Below are 15503 nucleotides of genomic sequence, written 5' to 3'. Positions count from 1 at the left end.
GCTCTGGTGGCCCGGGCTGGAGTGCAATGGCGTGGTCTCGGTTCACTGCAAACTCTGCCACCCGGGTTCAAGCAATTCTCCTGCCTCAGCCTCCCGAGTAACTGGGATTACAGTTGTGCACCACCGTGCCTGGCTAATTTTTGTATTTTTGGTAGAGACAGGGCTTCACCATGTTGGTCAGGCTGGTCTCGAACTACTGACCTCAAGTGATCCACCTGCTGCAGCCTCCCAAAGTGTTAGGATTATAGGCATGAGCCACTGCACCCGGCCTGGAAAAGCATTTCTAAAGACAAGGACCTTTCTCTCTTTTTTTTTTTTGTGAGATGAAGTCTCACTCTGTTGCCCAGGCTGGAGCGCAATGGCGCGATCTCACTGCAACCTCCGCCTCCTTGGGTTCAAGTGATTTTCCTGCCTCAGCCTCATGGACAAGAACCTTTCAACACTTGGATTTGAAGAACAGTCATAAAAATGGAGCTGGGTACTCGGAGAGGCTGAGGCAGGAGAATGGCGTGAACCCGGGAGGCGGAGCTTGCAGTGAGCCGAGATCGCGCCACTGCACTCCAGCCTGGGCGACAGAGCGAGACTCCGTCTCAAAAAAAAAAAAAAATGGAGCTGGGGGCCACAAAATTACAAAAATTAGCCGGGCATGGTAGCAGGCACCTGTAGTCCCCGCTACTCAGGAGGCTGAGGCAGTAGAATCGCTTGAACTCAGGAGGTGGAGGTTGCAGTGAGCCAAGATTGGGCCACTGCACTCCAGCCTGGGCGACAAGAGCGAGACTCTGTCTCAAAAAAAAAAAAAAAACAAAAAAAAAACCAAACAAAAAACTAAGCACATTCACGTAACAGCCCACTAGTCTTCCTGTTTTTTTCTTTAATGTTAGGGTGGAAAATACTTTTTTTTTTTTTTTTTTGGGACGCAGTCTCGCTCTGTCACCCAGGCTGGAGTGCAGTAACACGATCTCGGCTCGCTGCAATCTCCGCTTCCTGGGTTCGAGTGATTCTCCTGCCTCAGCCTCCTGAGCAGCTGGTACTACATGTGCGCGCCACCACGCCCAGCTAATTTTGAATTTTTTGTAGAGACAGGGTTTCACCATATTGGCCAGGCTGGTCTCGAACTCCTGACCTTGTGATCCATCCGCCTCGGCCTCCCAAAGCGCTGGGATTACAGGCTTAAGCCACTGTGCCCAGCTGGAAAATACTTTTACATTGTTTCCTTCTCCCCTCCTAACTTTATTATTACTATTATTATTTATATTCTGAGATGGAGTCTCCCTCTGTTGCTCAGGCTTTGAGTGCAGTGGCGCCATCTTGGCTCACTGCAACCTCCGCCTCCCAGGTTCAAGCAATTCTCCTGCCTCAGCCTGGCAAGAAGCAGGGAGTACAGGCGCGCGACAGCATGCCCTGCTCATTTTTTGTACTTTTAGTAGAGACAGGGGGTTTTGCCATGTTGGCCAGGCTGGTCTTGAACTCCTGACCTCAGATGATCTGCCTGCCTCGAGCTTCAAAGTGCCGGGATTACAGGCGTGAGCCACCGTGCCTGGCCCTCCCCTCCTAACTTTATTGTGGATCCTTTTGTATAATCTGAATAATTCAGGAAATAAGATATATTTTTAAAAAGTTTCTCTGTCCTAATTAAATCGTAGTTTGAATCACTTTGTTTGAAAGTTGATGACATTTTTCCAGGAACATTTTCTACCTAAATCAGATATCCAAAAGTATATATTATTCAGCAGCCCAAGGAAAGATGGTAACCGGATATTTTTCACTCATAATACTAGATTGAACTAACAATGCCTTTGGCCGGGTGCGGTGGCTCACGCCAGTAATCTCAGCACTCTGAGAGGCCAAGGCGGGAGGATCACGAGGTCAGGAGTTCAAGACCAGCCTGGCTAACATGGTGAAACCCCATCTCTACTAAAAATACAAAAATTAGCCGGGCGTGGTGGCACGTGCCCATAATCCCAGCTACTTGGGAGGCTGAGGCAGGAGAATCACTTGGACCCAGGAGGCGGAGGTTGCAGTGAGCGGAGACCGCGCCACTGCACTCCAGCCTGGTAACAGAGAGAGACTCTGTCTCAAAAAAAAAAAAAAAAAAAAAGAAGAAGAAGCACTGACAATGCCTTGTTAGGTTTTGTTGTTTGATTCAAACAATTTTTTTTTTTTGTAGAGATGGGGTCTTGCTCTGTTGACCAGGCTGGTCTTGAGCTCCTGTTCTTAAGCAATCCACCCACCTCAGCCTCCCAAAGTGCTGGGATACTGCTTTCCAGCCTTGTTATTTGATTTTATTGTTTTACTTGTGATAATGACATTAATAATATCTTATGTATCTGTCAGTGCATGATTAGGTAACTTTTAATTACACAATTGATAGCATCTCTGTTATCCTGAGACCATATTAAAATAGAACTAATAGAACATAACAGGAAACAAAAAGGTTGGGTAGAGAACCTGTTACTTAAGGACAGTGATTCTCACCACTATACAATTGTTGTACATTTCCTGTTCTGATTTTGTGACCATTTCCCCTTCCTTCCCTGCTATCCAAAATGTGGTATAGCATATATGCTTGACAATAACGACGACAACAACAACACACAGAAATCAGAGTTGCTAAGCTGTTTTAAGAATGTTATGCATGCTGCCAATTGAGATAGTTAGAGACTTGTGGATGAATGCTGGGCAGGCTAGGTCTAGCAGGGGTTCCCTGAAGTTACAACTAAGGTAGGTGGGCTAAGTGATGTGATCATTTTTTTCCCTCTTTAACCCTGTAGTGGACATCTATGTGGTTGGCTGCTCCGTACTCCTCTTCTTTTCTTTTTTTTTTTTTTTTTTTGAGATAGAGTCTCTGTTGCCCAGGCTGGAGTGCAGTGGCGCGATCTCAGCTCAGTGCAACCTCCGCCTCCCAGGTTCAAGCGATTCTCCTGCCTCAGCCTCCCGAGTAGCTGGGATTACAGGCGCCCACCACCACAGCCAGCTAATTTTTGTATCTTTGGTAGAGGCAGGGGTCTCACCATGTTGGCCAGTCCAGTATTGAACTCCTGACATCAGTTGATCCACTCGCCTCAGCCTCCCAAAGTTCTGGGATTACAGACGTGAGCCACCGCGTCCAGCCTCGGTACTCCTTTTCTAAGAAGGTGCTCCGTATCCCCATCTGTACAGTTACAGAAATAGCCGTGTTAGTAGATTGTAACCCAGTACCTGGCCATGAGTCTGGGTAAGGGGGTTCCTGGTAAGTCAGGGCAAGGGTTCCTTACCCTGATGCCACAGTTGGCTAGTCCACGAGTGTGTACCTGATCCAAATTGGACCAATGAATCTCTTCTCAGAACTTTTCTGTACTTGGGCCGTAGAAATTTCAGTCAGTCTGTATGTGTGTGGCTGTGGTTGTAAGATGTAAAGTTCAGGAGCTTCTATTTTCATATGGAGGATGTCATTACATAGAGAGAAAAAAGAATGAAGCCAGTATGCAAAGGAAAGCAAAGATAAGCAATAGAGAGAAGGTATCTGCATGGCATTAAGTCCCTGGTTTCAGCTGTTCCAGCTAAAATCGATGGTGTTTATTATATTGATGAGAATGTGTCTTTATAATTTGGAAATTGACGGAAAGTGACTTGATTGCAGGAAAAACTATAAACTGTACCTACCTTTTATACCATTTACAAAAATTATCTCTTGTACTTATTTTTTCTCCCTGAGCCTCCTATTGCTTCAAAGAAAAGTTCAAGTAAAAAGAAGAACAAAAATAGCATAATTCAATACAATATTTATTGCCCTCTGTGTTAGGTGTGGTATAGAGAAATATGGCTGACCCCAAACCAGCAAGACAGTCACTGAAAAGGCACAAACAATGTGAACAAAAATGAAGGAGAGATCCTTGTAGGCTAAAAGGGGAGTCTTCCAGATGTGAGATTGATAAAAGCAGGGAAAATTCAGTAGAAAGAGAAAGCCGAAGACCATGCTCCATGTTTAACTTATGAAGTGATTCAAAACAGAAAGCTAGCTTAATTCAAATCAATACATTTTTACTAAGTACGGGGTATTGCGAAAAAGCATATGGCCCTTGCCTTTTAGGAAATTGCCATATTTAGAGGCAAAGCAAGACTTGCTTATATTCTCAAAAGATCCTCACTCATTACCTTATTTCCCCTTTAAACCGCTTTACCATATTTGAGATCATGTTATTTGCTAACTTGTTTGTTGATTTGTTTTCCTACCTTATCAACAGGCAAGCCCCCTTAAGGGCGGGGATTTTTGTCCTTTTTTCTTTTTGCAACCCCAACCTCTGCAATAGTGCCTGGCACAATGCAAACAGCTCAATAATAATTCATTGAAAGAAATGGAGAATTAGATCGTAGGGTGAAATAATCTTAAACTCTCTGGTCTTGAATCTCTCTAGCTCGACCAAGATGTCAAACATTAGGGGTCAGGCCGAGAAGAGAAGAGGAACAATTTTTTCCTGTTAGGTCAGTGGTTCTTAGCCTTTGGTTACATTAGCATCACCTGGGGGCACCTTTAGACATCATCCCAAAGCCCAGACCGCACCCAGGACTAAACTAGAATCTCCAGCCAGTGGGTCTCAAGCATCAGTTTTTTTTTTTTTTTTTTTTTTTTTTTTGAGACAGAGTCTCCTTCTGTCGCCCAAGCTGAAGTGTAGTGGTGCGATCTCGGCTCACCGCAACCTCCGCCTCCCAGGTTCAAGTGATACTCGTGCCTGTCCCCCGAGTAGCTGGGATTACAGGCGTATGCCACCACTCCTGGCTAATTTTTGTATTTTTAGTAGAGACAGGGTTTCGCCATATTGGCCAGGCTGGTCTTGAACTCCTGACCTCAGGTGAACTGCCCGCCTAGGCCTTCCAAAGTGCTGGGATTACAGGCGTGAGCCACCGCGCCCGGCCAAGTATCAGTATTTTGGAAAGCTGCCCAGGAGATTCCAATGTGCAGCCAAGGGCAAGAACAGACGGAGCCAAGGCGCGGGGGATCAAGGATAAAGGAGACAAGCTCCATTAGGCAGGGCCCGGCCTCTTCTCGACGTCACGCCCTGGCGTTGCTGCGTGGTTCGTTTACTCAACCAAGAATAGGCCGGTCCTCGCTCTAGCAACACGACCCTCACAACTGATTGAGTGGGAAGCTCCGCAGAGGCGGACTCCAGCCTCCCGCCAATGAACGGGTAGGGTCCGCCCGGCACAGCGCGGCCCCGCCCCGGCACAGCGCGGCCCCGCCCCGGGACAGCGAGGCCACGCCCCCCGGACGCCGCGGTCCCGCCCCCGGACAGCGCTGTCAGGCTCCCGGGCTGTCCTCAGCAAGGGCGTGGTCTGGTGCTCTTGCGTCTTTTATCGCCTCAATTTCCCTCCGCCGACTAGCGCGCGGGGCCCGGTTCTCCATCGCGCGCACAGCAGCCTAGTGCAATGAGGCGGGCAGCACTGCGGTAGGTGGCGGGGCGTGGAAGGGGCTGGCAGGGCGGTAGCCTGGGGTGCCACCGTCTTCCCCTAGAGCTTCGGGCTGGCCCCAGCGGAAGAAGTGGGCCACGCATGGGCATTTGGGCTCGATGATAAGGGGCGCTCGCCCACTGTGACTGCGGCCGGACATGAGCCCGCCGGTCTTTGGTTGGGAGAACCTCGCCCCCGCTTTGGCGACTTCTAGCACTGAGTTTGATATTAAAAGCAAAGCAGCACTTTTAAGGGAGGAAGTTGGGTGTTCCCTAAAATTCCTTTCGCCTTGCTCATCCGGGGTGTGGTTGGTAGCCGCGTTGGGGTAGCCCCTTGTCAGAAAGATAGTATTTGGAGTTCTGTGTTACCTCTAGCCCTTCATCCTCCTTTGGAGAACATTTTTAGGATTAAATGCTTGTCCTACTTGGGCTCTGACTTAAGTTTGTTGTAACATTGGCAGAGATTGCAGGGTACCTTTTGGCTCCCAGGACCCTAGGACTGTGCGTCTAGGGCCCTGGTGCCGATTTGAACTTTACCTTTAATGAGCCGCAAAGCCCTTATAAGAGGCTGGGTGCTTTGATTGGGCCACGTGGGTAAGGGAGGATGCCTTTTTGTATATGTAATCTTCCCAGCTGGCACAGTTAAGGCCTGAGGGCCTTAGACTCCAGAGCGTGTCTGGCTCTCCCTAATTCCTTTCACCCGAGCATGCCAGCCTTTCCAAGTTTTCTGCCTGGCTGCATCCCAGGGGGCTCACACCTGCTCCAGTTTCTGAAGTTATCTCGCCGCCAGTGGGCCTGTCCCCGTGATGTGACTCATAGTGCTTTTGACTCACATTAATCCCATCAGTTCTCTTGGGGGTCCTGGATCTCTCTCACTGTTCCTGGGGACTTTGTTATCAGTTGTAAGGGTTCTGTCTTGTTTATAGTACTTAAAAAGAAACAAAAAACCTTTGTTAAACTGTTTGAAGACAGACTGAAAGTCATTATGAGAGGGGCCACAGTTGACTTTAGCTTGCAATGTGAAAGGTCTTCTACAAAAGCTCCATGGTCTTGTTCAAGTTCTTTCTCTCATAACCCTGTGTTCCTTTCTTGAAAATTCTATGAGGCCAGGCGTGGTGGTGCACGACTGTAGTCCCAGCATTTTGGGAGGCTGAGGTGGATGGATCACTTGAGGCCAGGAGTTTGAGACCAGCCTGGCCAACATGGCGAAACCCCCTCTCTATTAAAAATACAAAAATTAGCCGGGCATGGTGGTGCATGTCTGTAGTCCCAGCTACTTTGGAGGCTGAGGCAGGAGAATCGCCTGAACCGGAAGGCAGAGGTTGCAGTGAGCTGAGATCGCGCCCCTGCACTCCAGCCTGGACGACACAGTGAGATTCTGTCTCAAACAAAAAACTATTGAAACTTAAGCAGATAATCTCTTAGTGTCTAGTGAGAGGAGGAGTTCACAAATGAATGTAGACTGAGATGATTAGGTTCTTGGACTGGTGGGCAACCTTTGTAGCTTCTTTTCTTTTTTAGACTTGCAAGAGGCACCTGACTTTGTTTAGTCTCTAAATAGAGGTTATTTCCTTAGAGTGGAGGGCATATGAGTAGTATTGCCTGTTATCGCACTGAACACTCTTCCTTGCCAACTGCTGTAAGCTTGGGACACAGGGCTGAGCCATGGTGACTTATGTGACTCCCTAGACGGGCCATGGAGGCCTTGAGTTTCTTGATCTCCTTTGATTGGAAAGGTTCAGTCAGAAGGTCCTGGGATTTGAGTGTTGCAAAGTCCTCTCCGCAGTAAAGGCCTAGAGGTTTTGCTATAAGTAAGACTCCTGAGGGCTTATCAGGAGATAAGCCAGTAACCCTGAGGTACTGAAGTGTTGAGTATTGATTAAAACCATTCTTCCACCTCCTCCACCTCAGTGAGGTGTGTGTGTGTGTGCACGTATGTTTGTGTGTGTGTATGTATTGGGGGAGATCGGAAGAACTGGGCTCTGCCGGTGTGCCTGTTGACTGGCACTGGGGGAAAGTCATCTGAAATTGGGGCCTCAGTTTCTTAAGGAGGTTGGTTTGAATCAGAATCTTCAAATATAGGGGGACCCGGGGGTATCAAAAAAGGTCTGTGCACCTCCTGAAATAGTATATACCATTTTCTGTGTGAGCAAAAATGTATTCCAACCCTTCCCATGCGTGCTCGAGGTCCACAGTTTCCATCAGATGATCAGTAAATAGGATACCAAATGTAGTGAAAAGTTACCATTACATGCCAGGCACGGTGGCTCACGCTTGTAATCCCAGCACTTTGGGAGACCGAGGTGGGCAGATCACTTGAGGTCAGGAGTTCAAAACCAGCCTGGTCAACATGGGCAAGCCCTGTCTGTACTAAAAAATACAAAAACTAGCTGGGCATGGTGGTGCACAGCTGTAATCCCAGCTGCTCAGGAGGCTGAGGCAGGAGAATCGCTTAAACTCAGGAGGTGGAGGTTGCAGTGAGCCAAGATGTCGCCACTGTACTCCAGCCTGGTGACAGTGAGACTGTCCCCAAAAAAAAAAAAAAAAGTTACCATTACCCGAATACTCTCGAATGCTATGTTGACAGTATGATATAGATTTATTATTACCAATATGCTATTGGTGTAAGCAACATTTTTAAAAAAGTGTTCCAATTATGCCTTTCTTGTGCCACAGGAATGTATTTCCAAATTTCTTAAGGTGTCGTGCAAAGGAATGGGGCCCTAGGACCACAATTTTCCAAATAAGTTGGCCCAAGTGTTTCTCTGTATTCATTAACTCCCTTCTTCTGTCTCCTCATTTGATTCTATGTTTGGCAGTGGTCCATGATAGTGTCTGGCTTAGGCTATCTTTCCTTTTTTTTTGGAGACAGAGTCTTGCTCTTTTACCCAGGCTGGAGTGCAGTGGTGCGATCATGGCTCACTGTGGCCTCGACCTTCCCGGGGCTCAAGTGATCCTCCCACCTCAGCCTCCTGAGTAGCTGTGACCACAAGTGTGCACCAGTACGCCTGACTAATATTTTAAAATTTTTTTGTAGAAATGGGATCTCCCTATGTTGCCCACACTGGTCTCAAGTGATCCTCCCGCGTTGGCCTCTCAAAGTGCTGGGATTACAGGCATGAGCCATTGTGCCCAGCCTGGTTCTTTTAGATCTTTAGGGGAGACTTTGGAGAAGCATGACTTTCTAGAATAATGATAGCTAGAGTTTTTTGAGGACTTGTCAGTATATTAGACATGCTCTTCTAGACGTGCCCTTCAGGGTTTAATATGTGTTAATTCCTTTATCCTTTTGACAATCCTATGGGATAGGTAGTATTATCATCCCCATTTTACAGATGAGGAAACTGAGGATCAGGGAGGTTAGGTAACTTGTGTAAGGTCACTCAGCTAACAAGCAGCACAATCGGGCTCTTTTTTTTTTTTGAGACAGAGTCTCGCTGTGCAGTGGCACGATCTCGGCTCACCGCAGCTTCCGCCTCCTGGGTTGAAGCAATTCTCCTGCCTCAGACTCCCAAGTAGCTGGGACTGCAGGTGCCCGCCACCATGCCCAGCTAATTTTCATATTTTTAGTAGAGACGGGGTTTCATCATGTTGGCCAGGCTGGTCTCAAACTCCCAACCTCAAGTGATACGCGTGCCTCGGCCTCCCAAAGTGTTGGCATTACACGCATGAGCCACTGCGCCCAGACTTTGGGCTCCTAACCCCTATACTGTATTGCCTCTCACACAAGCAAGATGGAATGATTTTCATCCCTTTTCAGAAAATGCTGCTTCTTAGTGTAACAAAACAATTTCTGTATATATGTGTATTTATCCAGGTATGTGAGACTGGTTATATAGCTCCTGCTAGTGATGCGTATTCAGGGTATTTAGCCATTCAGAATCAGATCCCATTTCTTATGTTGGATACATTTAACGTATCTATTATAGTTGCTATTAATGTGTTGGGGGTCATGTTTTTTTGCTCTTTCAGCTAATGGTAGCAATAGAAAGGATTAGCTTTTCCCAGTGTGTTCTTTAAAACCAGATATATTCGGTTGTAGAATGCTAGTTTCTTTTTTTGAGATGGAGTCTTGCTCTGTTGCTCAGGCTGGAATGCAATGGAGCCATTTCAGTTCACTGCAACCTCCGCCTCCTGGTTTCAAGTGATTCTGCCTCAGCCTCCAGAGTAGCTGGGGCTACAGCTGTGCGCCACCATGCCTGGCTAATTTTTATGTTTTTAGTAGAGACGGGGTTTCACCATGTTGGCCAGGCTGATCTCGGACTCCTGACCTCAGGTGATCCACCCACCTCGGCCTCTCAAAGTGTTAGGATTACAGGCATGAGCCACCATGCCTGGCTGCTTCTTTCTGAGATGGAAGAATGAAGGAATACTTACTCTGTTTCCTTCAGTAAGGCATATGTACCTATAGAAGATACATAAAACAAAATAATGAAAAAACTGGAAAATTCAAATCGTGTTCTGAGAAAATGCAGATTAGATGGTCAAAAACAAAAAGACGTACAGGTGCGGTGGCTCACGCCTGTAATCCCAGCACTTTGGGAGGCTGAGGTGGGCAGATCACAAGGTCAGGAGTTTGAGACCATCCTGGCTAACACAGTGAAACCCCGTCTCTACTAAAACTACAAAAAATTAACTGGGCGTGGTGGCGGTGCCTGTAGTCCCAGCTACTTGGGAGGCTGAGGCAGGAGAATGGTGTGAACCTGGGAGGCGGAGCTTGCAGTGAGCCGAGATCGCGCCACTGCACTCCAGCCTGGGCGACAGAGCGAGACTCTGTCTAAAAAAAAAAAAAAAGACAAATATTAATCTGCATACAAAAGTACAGGAATTGAATATTTATCGCGAAAAAGTGAAGCTAAAATATATAAGAGAGAGGCTTGTTAGCTGTGTGATTGAAGAATAAACAGAGATCCAAAATCCCAAACCCTCCAGCAAGAATTTTGGTCTTAGTGGACCAGCAGGGATTGTGTTGCAACCAAATAAGATGACTGGTGACTAAGAAGTTCAATTAGCCAATGAGCATGTGCTCATATTTCTGTGTTCTGTGCAATTAGATGATTTGACTTGGTGAAAGTGTAAGGATTTGTTCTAACAGCACAGTGTCAAAACTGCATGTAGATTTTACAGAATACTATAAATACTGAGAGGCTTTCTCTGAATGCTGTCATTCAGAAGAGAAACCTATAGTAGCTTGGTCTCTAAAGAAAACTAAAAATATCTCTTTTTTTTGTTGTTAGTCATTGCTTATTCCCACATTAGGTAGGAGAATTTACTAGTAAATTGAACTAGAATGAATGACAGTATCTGGGTTCTGGGTTTTTTTTGTTTGTTTTGTTTTTGTTTTTGTTTTGAGACAGAGTCTCGCTCTGTCGCCCAGGCTGGAGTGTAGTGGCGTGTTCTTGGCTCACTGCAACCTCCGTCTCCTGGGTTCAAGCGATTCTCCTGCCTCAGTCTCACAAGTAGCTGGGATTACAGGTGCCTGCCACCACAGCCGGCTAATTTTTGGATTTTTAGTACAGACAGGGTTTCACCATGTTGGCCAGGCTGGTCTCGAACTCCTGACCTCAAGTGATCCACCTGCCTTGGCTTCCCGAAGTGCTAGGATTACAGGCATGAGCCACCATGCCTGGCCTGCGGGGTTCTTGACCTATTCAGTGCCTTGCCTTCTTCAACTGTGCTCTCACAGATCAGTTTATTAATCTGTGATATTGCCTGTGTGCTACCCCTGACATAATATTGTGTGATTAAGAGTCAACACTTAAGCAATAATGAACCAAAATCAACTTATTTTGGGAGAGTAGGTTAGGCACATTTAGGTAGACAGCTTTTATTTTTTATTTTTTTGAAGCAGGGTCTCACTCTGTTGCCTAGGCTGGAGTGCAGTGGTGCAATCTTGGCTCACTGCCCCCTAGACCTCCTGGGTTCAAGTGATCCTCCCATCTGAGCCTCTTGAGTAGCTGGGACCACAGGTGCATGCCACCATGCCCGGCTAATTTTTGTATTTTTTGTAGAGATGGGATTTTGCCATGTTGCCCAGGCTGGTCTGGAACTCCTGGGCTCAACCTATCTACTTGCCTCAGCCTCCCAAAGGGCTGGGATTACAGGCCTGTGCCACCGTGGCCAGTAGATAGCTTTTATTTTATTGTGTTGGGACTCTAGAAAATTTCTGCGTAAGTTAAATAAATACTTTCTTTGCATCTGGAAAGGGCTAATTCAATTTTCAAAGTTTACTTTATAATTGGGTTTATCTAATTTATTGAGGAAATATGGTGCAATAATAAAGAACAGAATAAATCGTTCATAATGAGTTTGCTCAGTTGTTTACCAAATCGATTATGGACTTCTGAAACTAATAAAATAGAAAGACCAATAATAAATCCATTAAACCTAGTTGCCGTCTTTTATTTATTTTGTAGATAATTACCTAATTGGTCTCTGCTCTCAAGAAATGTTTACTCTAGTGGGAGAGATGATTTATGGAATAGCCTCATGAAAACATACATACACTTGTGAAACAACTACAGACTCCTAAAAGACAATATATACTAAGGGTGATATGGCCAGATACTCTGGGGGGAGGGTAGGTCTTAAGGGTTGCCAGGGAAGAAGCTGTGGAATCTACTCTGTGTTTTATCTTGTTTTATAGGCTTCGTGCCTTGGGCAAGGGGCAGCTTACTCCTGGAAGAGGACTGACTCAAGGACCCCAGAACCCCAAGAAACAGGGAATCTTCCACATTCATGAAGGCAAGCATGGTGTCTCTGTTTTATGCCCTATGTGGTGAAAAACCTTGTTTTACTTTTATTTGGAAGGTATACAGAGTGATAGTTTAGAGCAAATGAGGCATATTAAAGGTAGATCTTTCATAAACATTTCATTGACAAAATGACCAGGATAGCTGCATAATATTAATAGCTTCAGGTAGAAGTCACATTCAGATTTTGAACTGTTGTTCCTGGGAGCCTTGAGGACTGAGCTCTTTTAGTTAGGCGATTTCCACTTCCTGTGTGTAGGTTCTGAAAGCATGGAAAAAAAGAGATGGGCCCATTAGCTGTACCAAGTAAACACTCCTAGTCCATAATTATGTTCGAGGGATCCTGTTAGTCCATGCTTAATTAAAGTTAATTTCAATTACCAATATGATATGTAAACTATGGATTGTCTTTATTAAACTAGGAGTATTCGTTATAATTAAAATTGTGGCTTCTTTAAAGGGTCCAAATAAATTTATATTATGTGTGTATATAAATATATATGTAAGTAAAATTTAAAATTTTTTCCTTCTTGGCCCTCAGTACTTGCCTCTCTTCTTACACTGATTAAGCTAGTAGTAATTATTTTATGTCAGTGAGCATCAGTAGTCCATGTACTATTTGAGGTAATTTCTGTCCATTCTTTTTTTTTTTTTTTTTTTTTTGAGACAGAGTCTTACTCTGTCGCCCAGGCTGGAGTGCATTGGGTGGCAGGATCTCAGCTCACTGCAACCTCTGCCTCCCTAGTAGCTAGGATTACAGGCATGCTCCACCACGCCCAACTAATTTTTGTATTTTTAGGAGGGATGGAGTTTCGCCACGTTGGCCAGGCTGGTCTCGAACTCCTGGCCTCAAGTAATCTGCCTGTCTTGGCCTCCCAAAGTGCTTGGATTACAGGTGTGAGCCACCGTGCCTGGCCTGTTCATTCTTTTTTTTTTTTTTTTTTTTTTTTTTTTTTTGAGATGAAGTCTCACTCTGTCGCATAGGCTGGAGTGCAGTGGTGGGATCTTGGCTCACTGCAACCTCCACCTCACAGGTTCAAGCGATTCTCTGCCTCAGCCTCCCGAGTAGCTGGGATTACAGGCGCCCACCATGCCAGGCTAATCTTTGTATTTTTAGTAGAGACGGGGTTTTACCATCTTGGCCAGGCTGGTCTTGAACTCCTGACCCCATGATTCACCCACCTCGGCCCCATCCATTCTTTTATTCAAGGAACTTAGAAGGAAAAAATCAGAAATAAGACTAAGTTACTAATGATTGTTTGCAGTTCTCTAACATTTAATTGTAATTATACACCAAATTTATGGTGTATCCATAATTACCTAATTGGTCTCTGCTCTCAAGAAATGTTTACTCTAGTGGGAGAATCAACCATTTTTCATGAAAGTTAAAATGCATGTTCATATAAATCATATTTGGTTTTGTTCAGTTAGTTATTGAAGGACCGAGGATTGCTATAGTTAATTTCCTATAACTGGAATACATATTTTGAAGTGCTAGGAAAAACACATAAACTCAACACAGTATTTGAAATACTACAGATTTATCTTTTAGTTTCAAATTATTGCTGGTTCTCTAATTGATTTTCCCTTTATTCATATAGCATGTTCACCTATACATGTGAATCATGGTGTGTGTGGTAATTAGTATCAACTTTTCTCTTAAGAGCATAAATTTTGTAAGCACTAATATACGCTTGCACTTTTGGGCAGTGGCATTAACTAAAATTGCATTCTTTGCCTTAGCTTGATGTAAGTCTTTGCTTCATTTTTCTGGCTTAAACTTTTCTAACAACTAGGAGACTATAAATATATGAGAAATTAATTATAATGAGACGCAGATTTGGATATTAGTATTAGTCTCTGAACTAAGTAATTTGATCTAATACTGCGTATAAGAAGATAGGTGGGGGCCAGGCGCGGTGGCTCACACCTGTAATCCCAGCATTTTGGGAGGCCGAGGCAGGCGGATCACCTGAGGTCAGGAGTTCAAGACCAGCCTGACCAACATAGTGAAACCCCGTCTGTACTAAAAATACAAAATTAGCCGGGCATGGTGATGCCTCCCTGCAATCCCAGCTACTCGGGAGGCTGAGGCAGGAGAATCACTTGAACCCGGGAGGCGGAGGTTGCAGTGAGCTGAGATCGTGCTATTGCCCTCCAGGCTGGGCAACAAGAGCGAAACTCTGTCTCAAACAAAACAAAACAAAACTACAAAAATTAGCCAGGTGTGGTGGCACAGTGCCTGTAATCCCAGCTACTTGGGAGACTGAGGCAGGAGAATCGCCTGAACCCGGGAGGTGGAGGATGCAGTGAGCCGAGATTGTGCCACCGAACTCTAGCCTTGGTGACAGAGTGAGACTCTGTCTCAAAAAAAAAAAAAAACAAAAAACAAAAAAGAAGATAGGTGAGAATCCTGTTCATATCTCCATCATAATGGCTAACACTGATACAGCCTCATTAAATGAATAATTGAAGTTATCCTTTTTGTTTGTTTATATAAACCCCAGTGATTGGCACAAAGGTATTCATTTGTGCACTAAAGAGACAGTATAGTTCTTTCAGGTTTTTAGGGAGCAGAGGCTTGATCCTGTCCCTGAGCTGTTTGTTGTGGCATTAAATGGAAATCTATGGATCTTTAAATCTTTTGAGTGCATGAATTGCTTTTTGTAGTTCTTGAGCTCATTGCCATAATCCGTTTCTCATATTTCTTTGTTTCATGGAATGACCTCTTTATTTTTGTTTCAGTTCGAGATAAGTTGCGGGAGATAGTAGGAGCATCCACAAACTGGAGGTATGCATCTTTGTTTTCACTCATTCTTTTCATCCCCAAGATATTATACTAGGCTGTATTTAGGCTCAGTTGATGGTCTCACAGTGGGGATGGGGAGCCCTGTGTTCAGAGATAGGTTGAGAAGTACTTTGCTTGGGGGAGAAGGTCAACATTTCAACATACTCATCAGATGACACCTCATTGTCATGAAGGAAGTTGATTTACATATATTCTGCATTTTCAAAGTGCATTTAGGTATATTACTTCACTGATTCTCATAAAAAAACTTGTGACATGCTTATGACATATGTTCCTGTTCCTTTTTTTACACATGAAACTGAAACTCAGAGACTGAATGATTAAATGTCAGGGTTTGGGACTTGAACCCAAGTCTCTTAGTTTCTCTGTTTCATGCACCTTGATTCCTTTATTGCTTCTTGTCAGTTCAAAATTAGTCAGGCCTCCCATATTGTCTTTCTCGTTCTTGCAATATTTCCTTGTTGTAAAATAGGATCATATCCCTCTTGGTGTACAGAATTTTGAGGCTAAAATGAGATA

The 15503-nt window shown here is 44.9% G+C and overlaps 1 protein-coding gene across 10 annotated transcripts in view; it reads left to right on the top strand.

Moving 5' to 3' along the window:
* The window catches only part of ACOT9 (acyl-CoA thioesterase 9), a 73553-nt gene that overhangs the window by 28464 nt on the left and 29586 nt on the right, over positions 1-15503 (top strand). For 5 of the 10 annotated variants that reach the window (XM_055269043.2, XM_063634764.1, XM_063634763.1 and 2 more), the window contains 2 exons: positions 12070-12167; positions 14921-14966. In XM_055269043.2, coding sequence (XP_055125018.1) covers positions 12070-12167; positions 14921-14966 — 144 coding nt within the window. Of the gene's footprint in view, positions 1-5226; positions 5424-12069; positions 12168-13776; positions 13804-14920; positions 14967-15503 lie in introns of those variants that run through there. The other 5 variants (XM_055269042.2, XM_063634760.1, XM_063634761.1 and 2 more) reach the window with 3 other exon arrangements.

This window comes from Symphalangus syndactylus, chromosome X (assembly GCF_028878055.3).
Source record: "Symphalangus syndactylus isolate Jambi chromosome X, NHGRI_mSymSyn1-v2.1_pri, whole genome shotgun sequence".
Classification (NCBI taxonomy): Eukaryota; Metazoa; Chordata; class Mammalia; order Primates; family Hylobatidae; genus Symphalangus; species Symphalangus syndactylus.
This window is presented reverse-complemented; position numbering and strand designations above follow the sequence as displayed.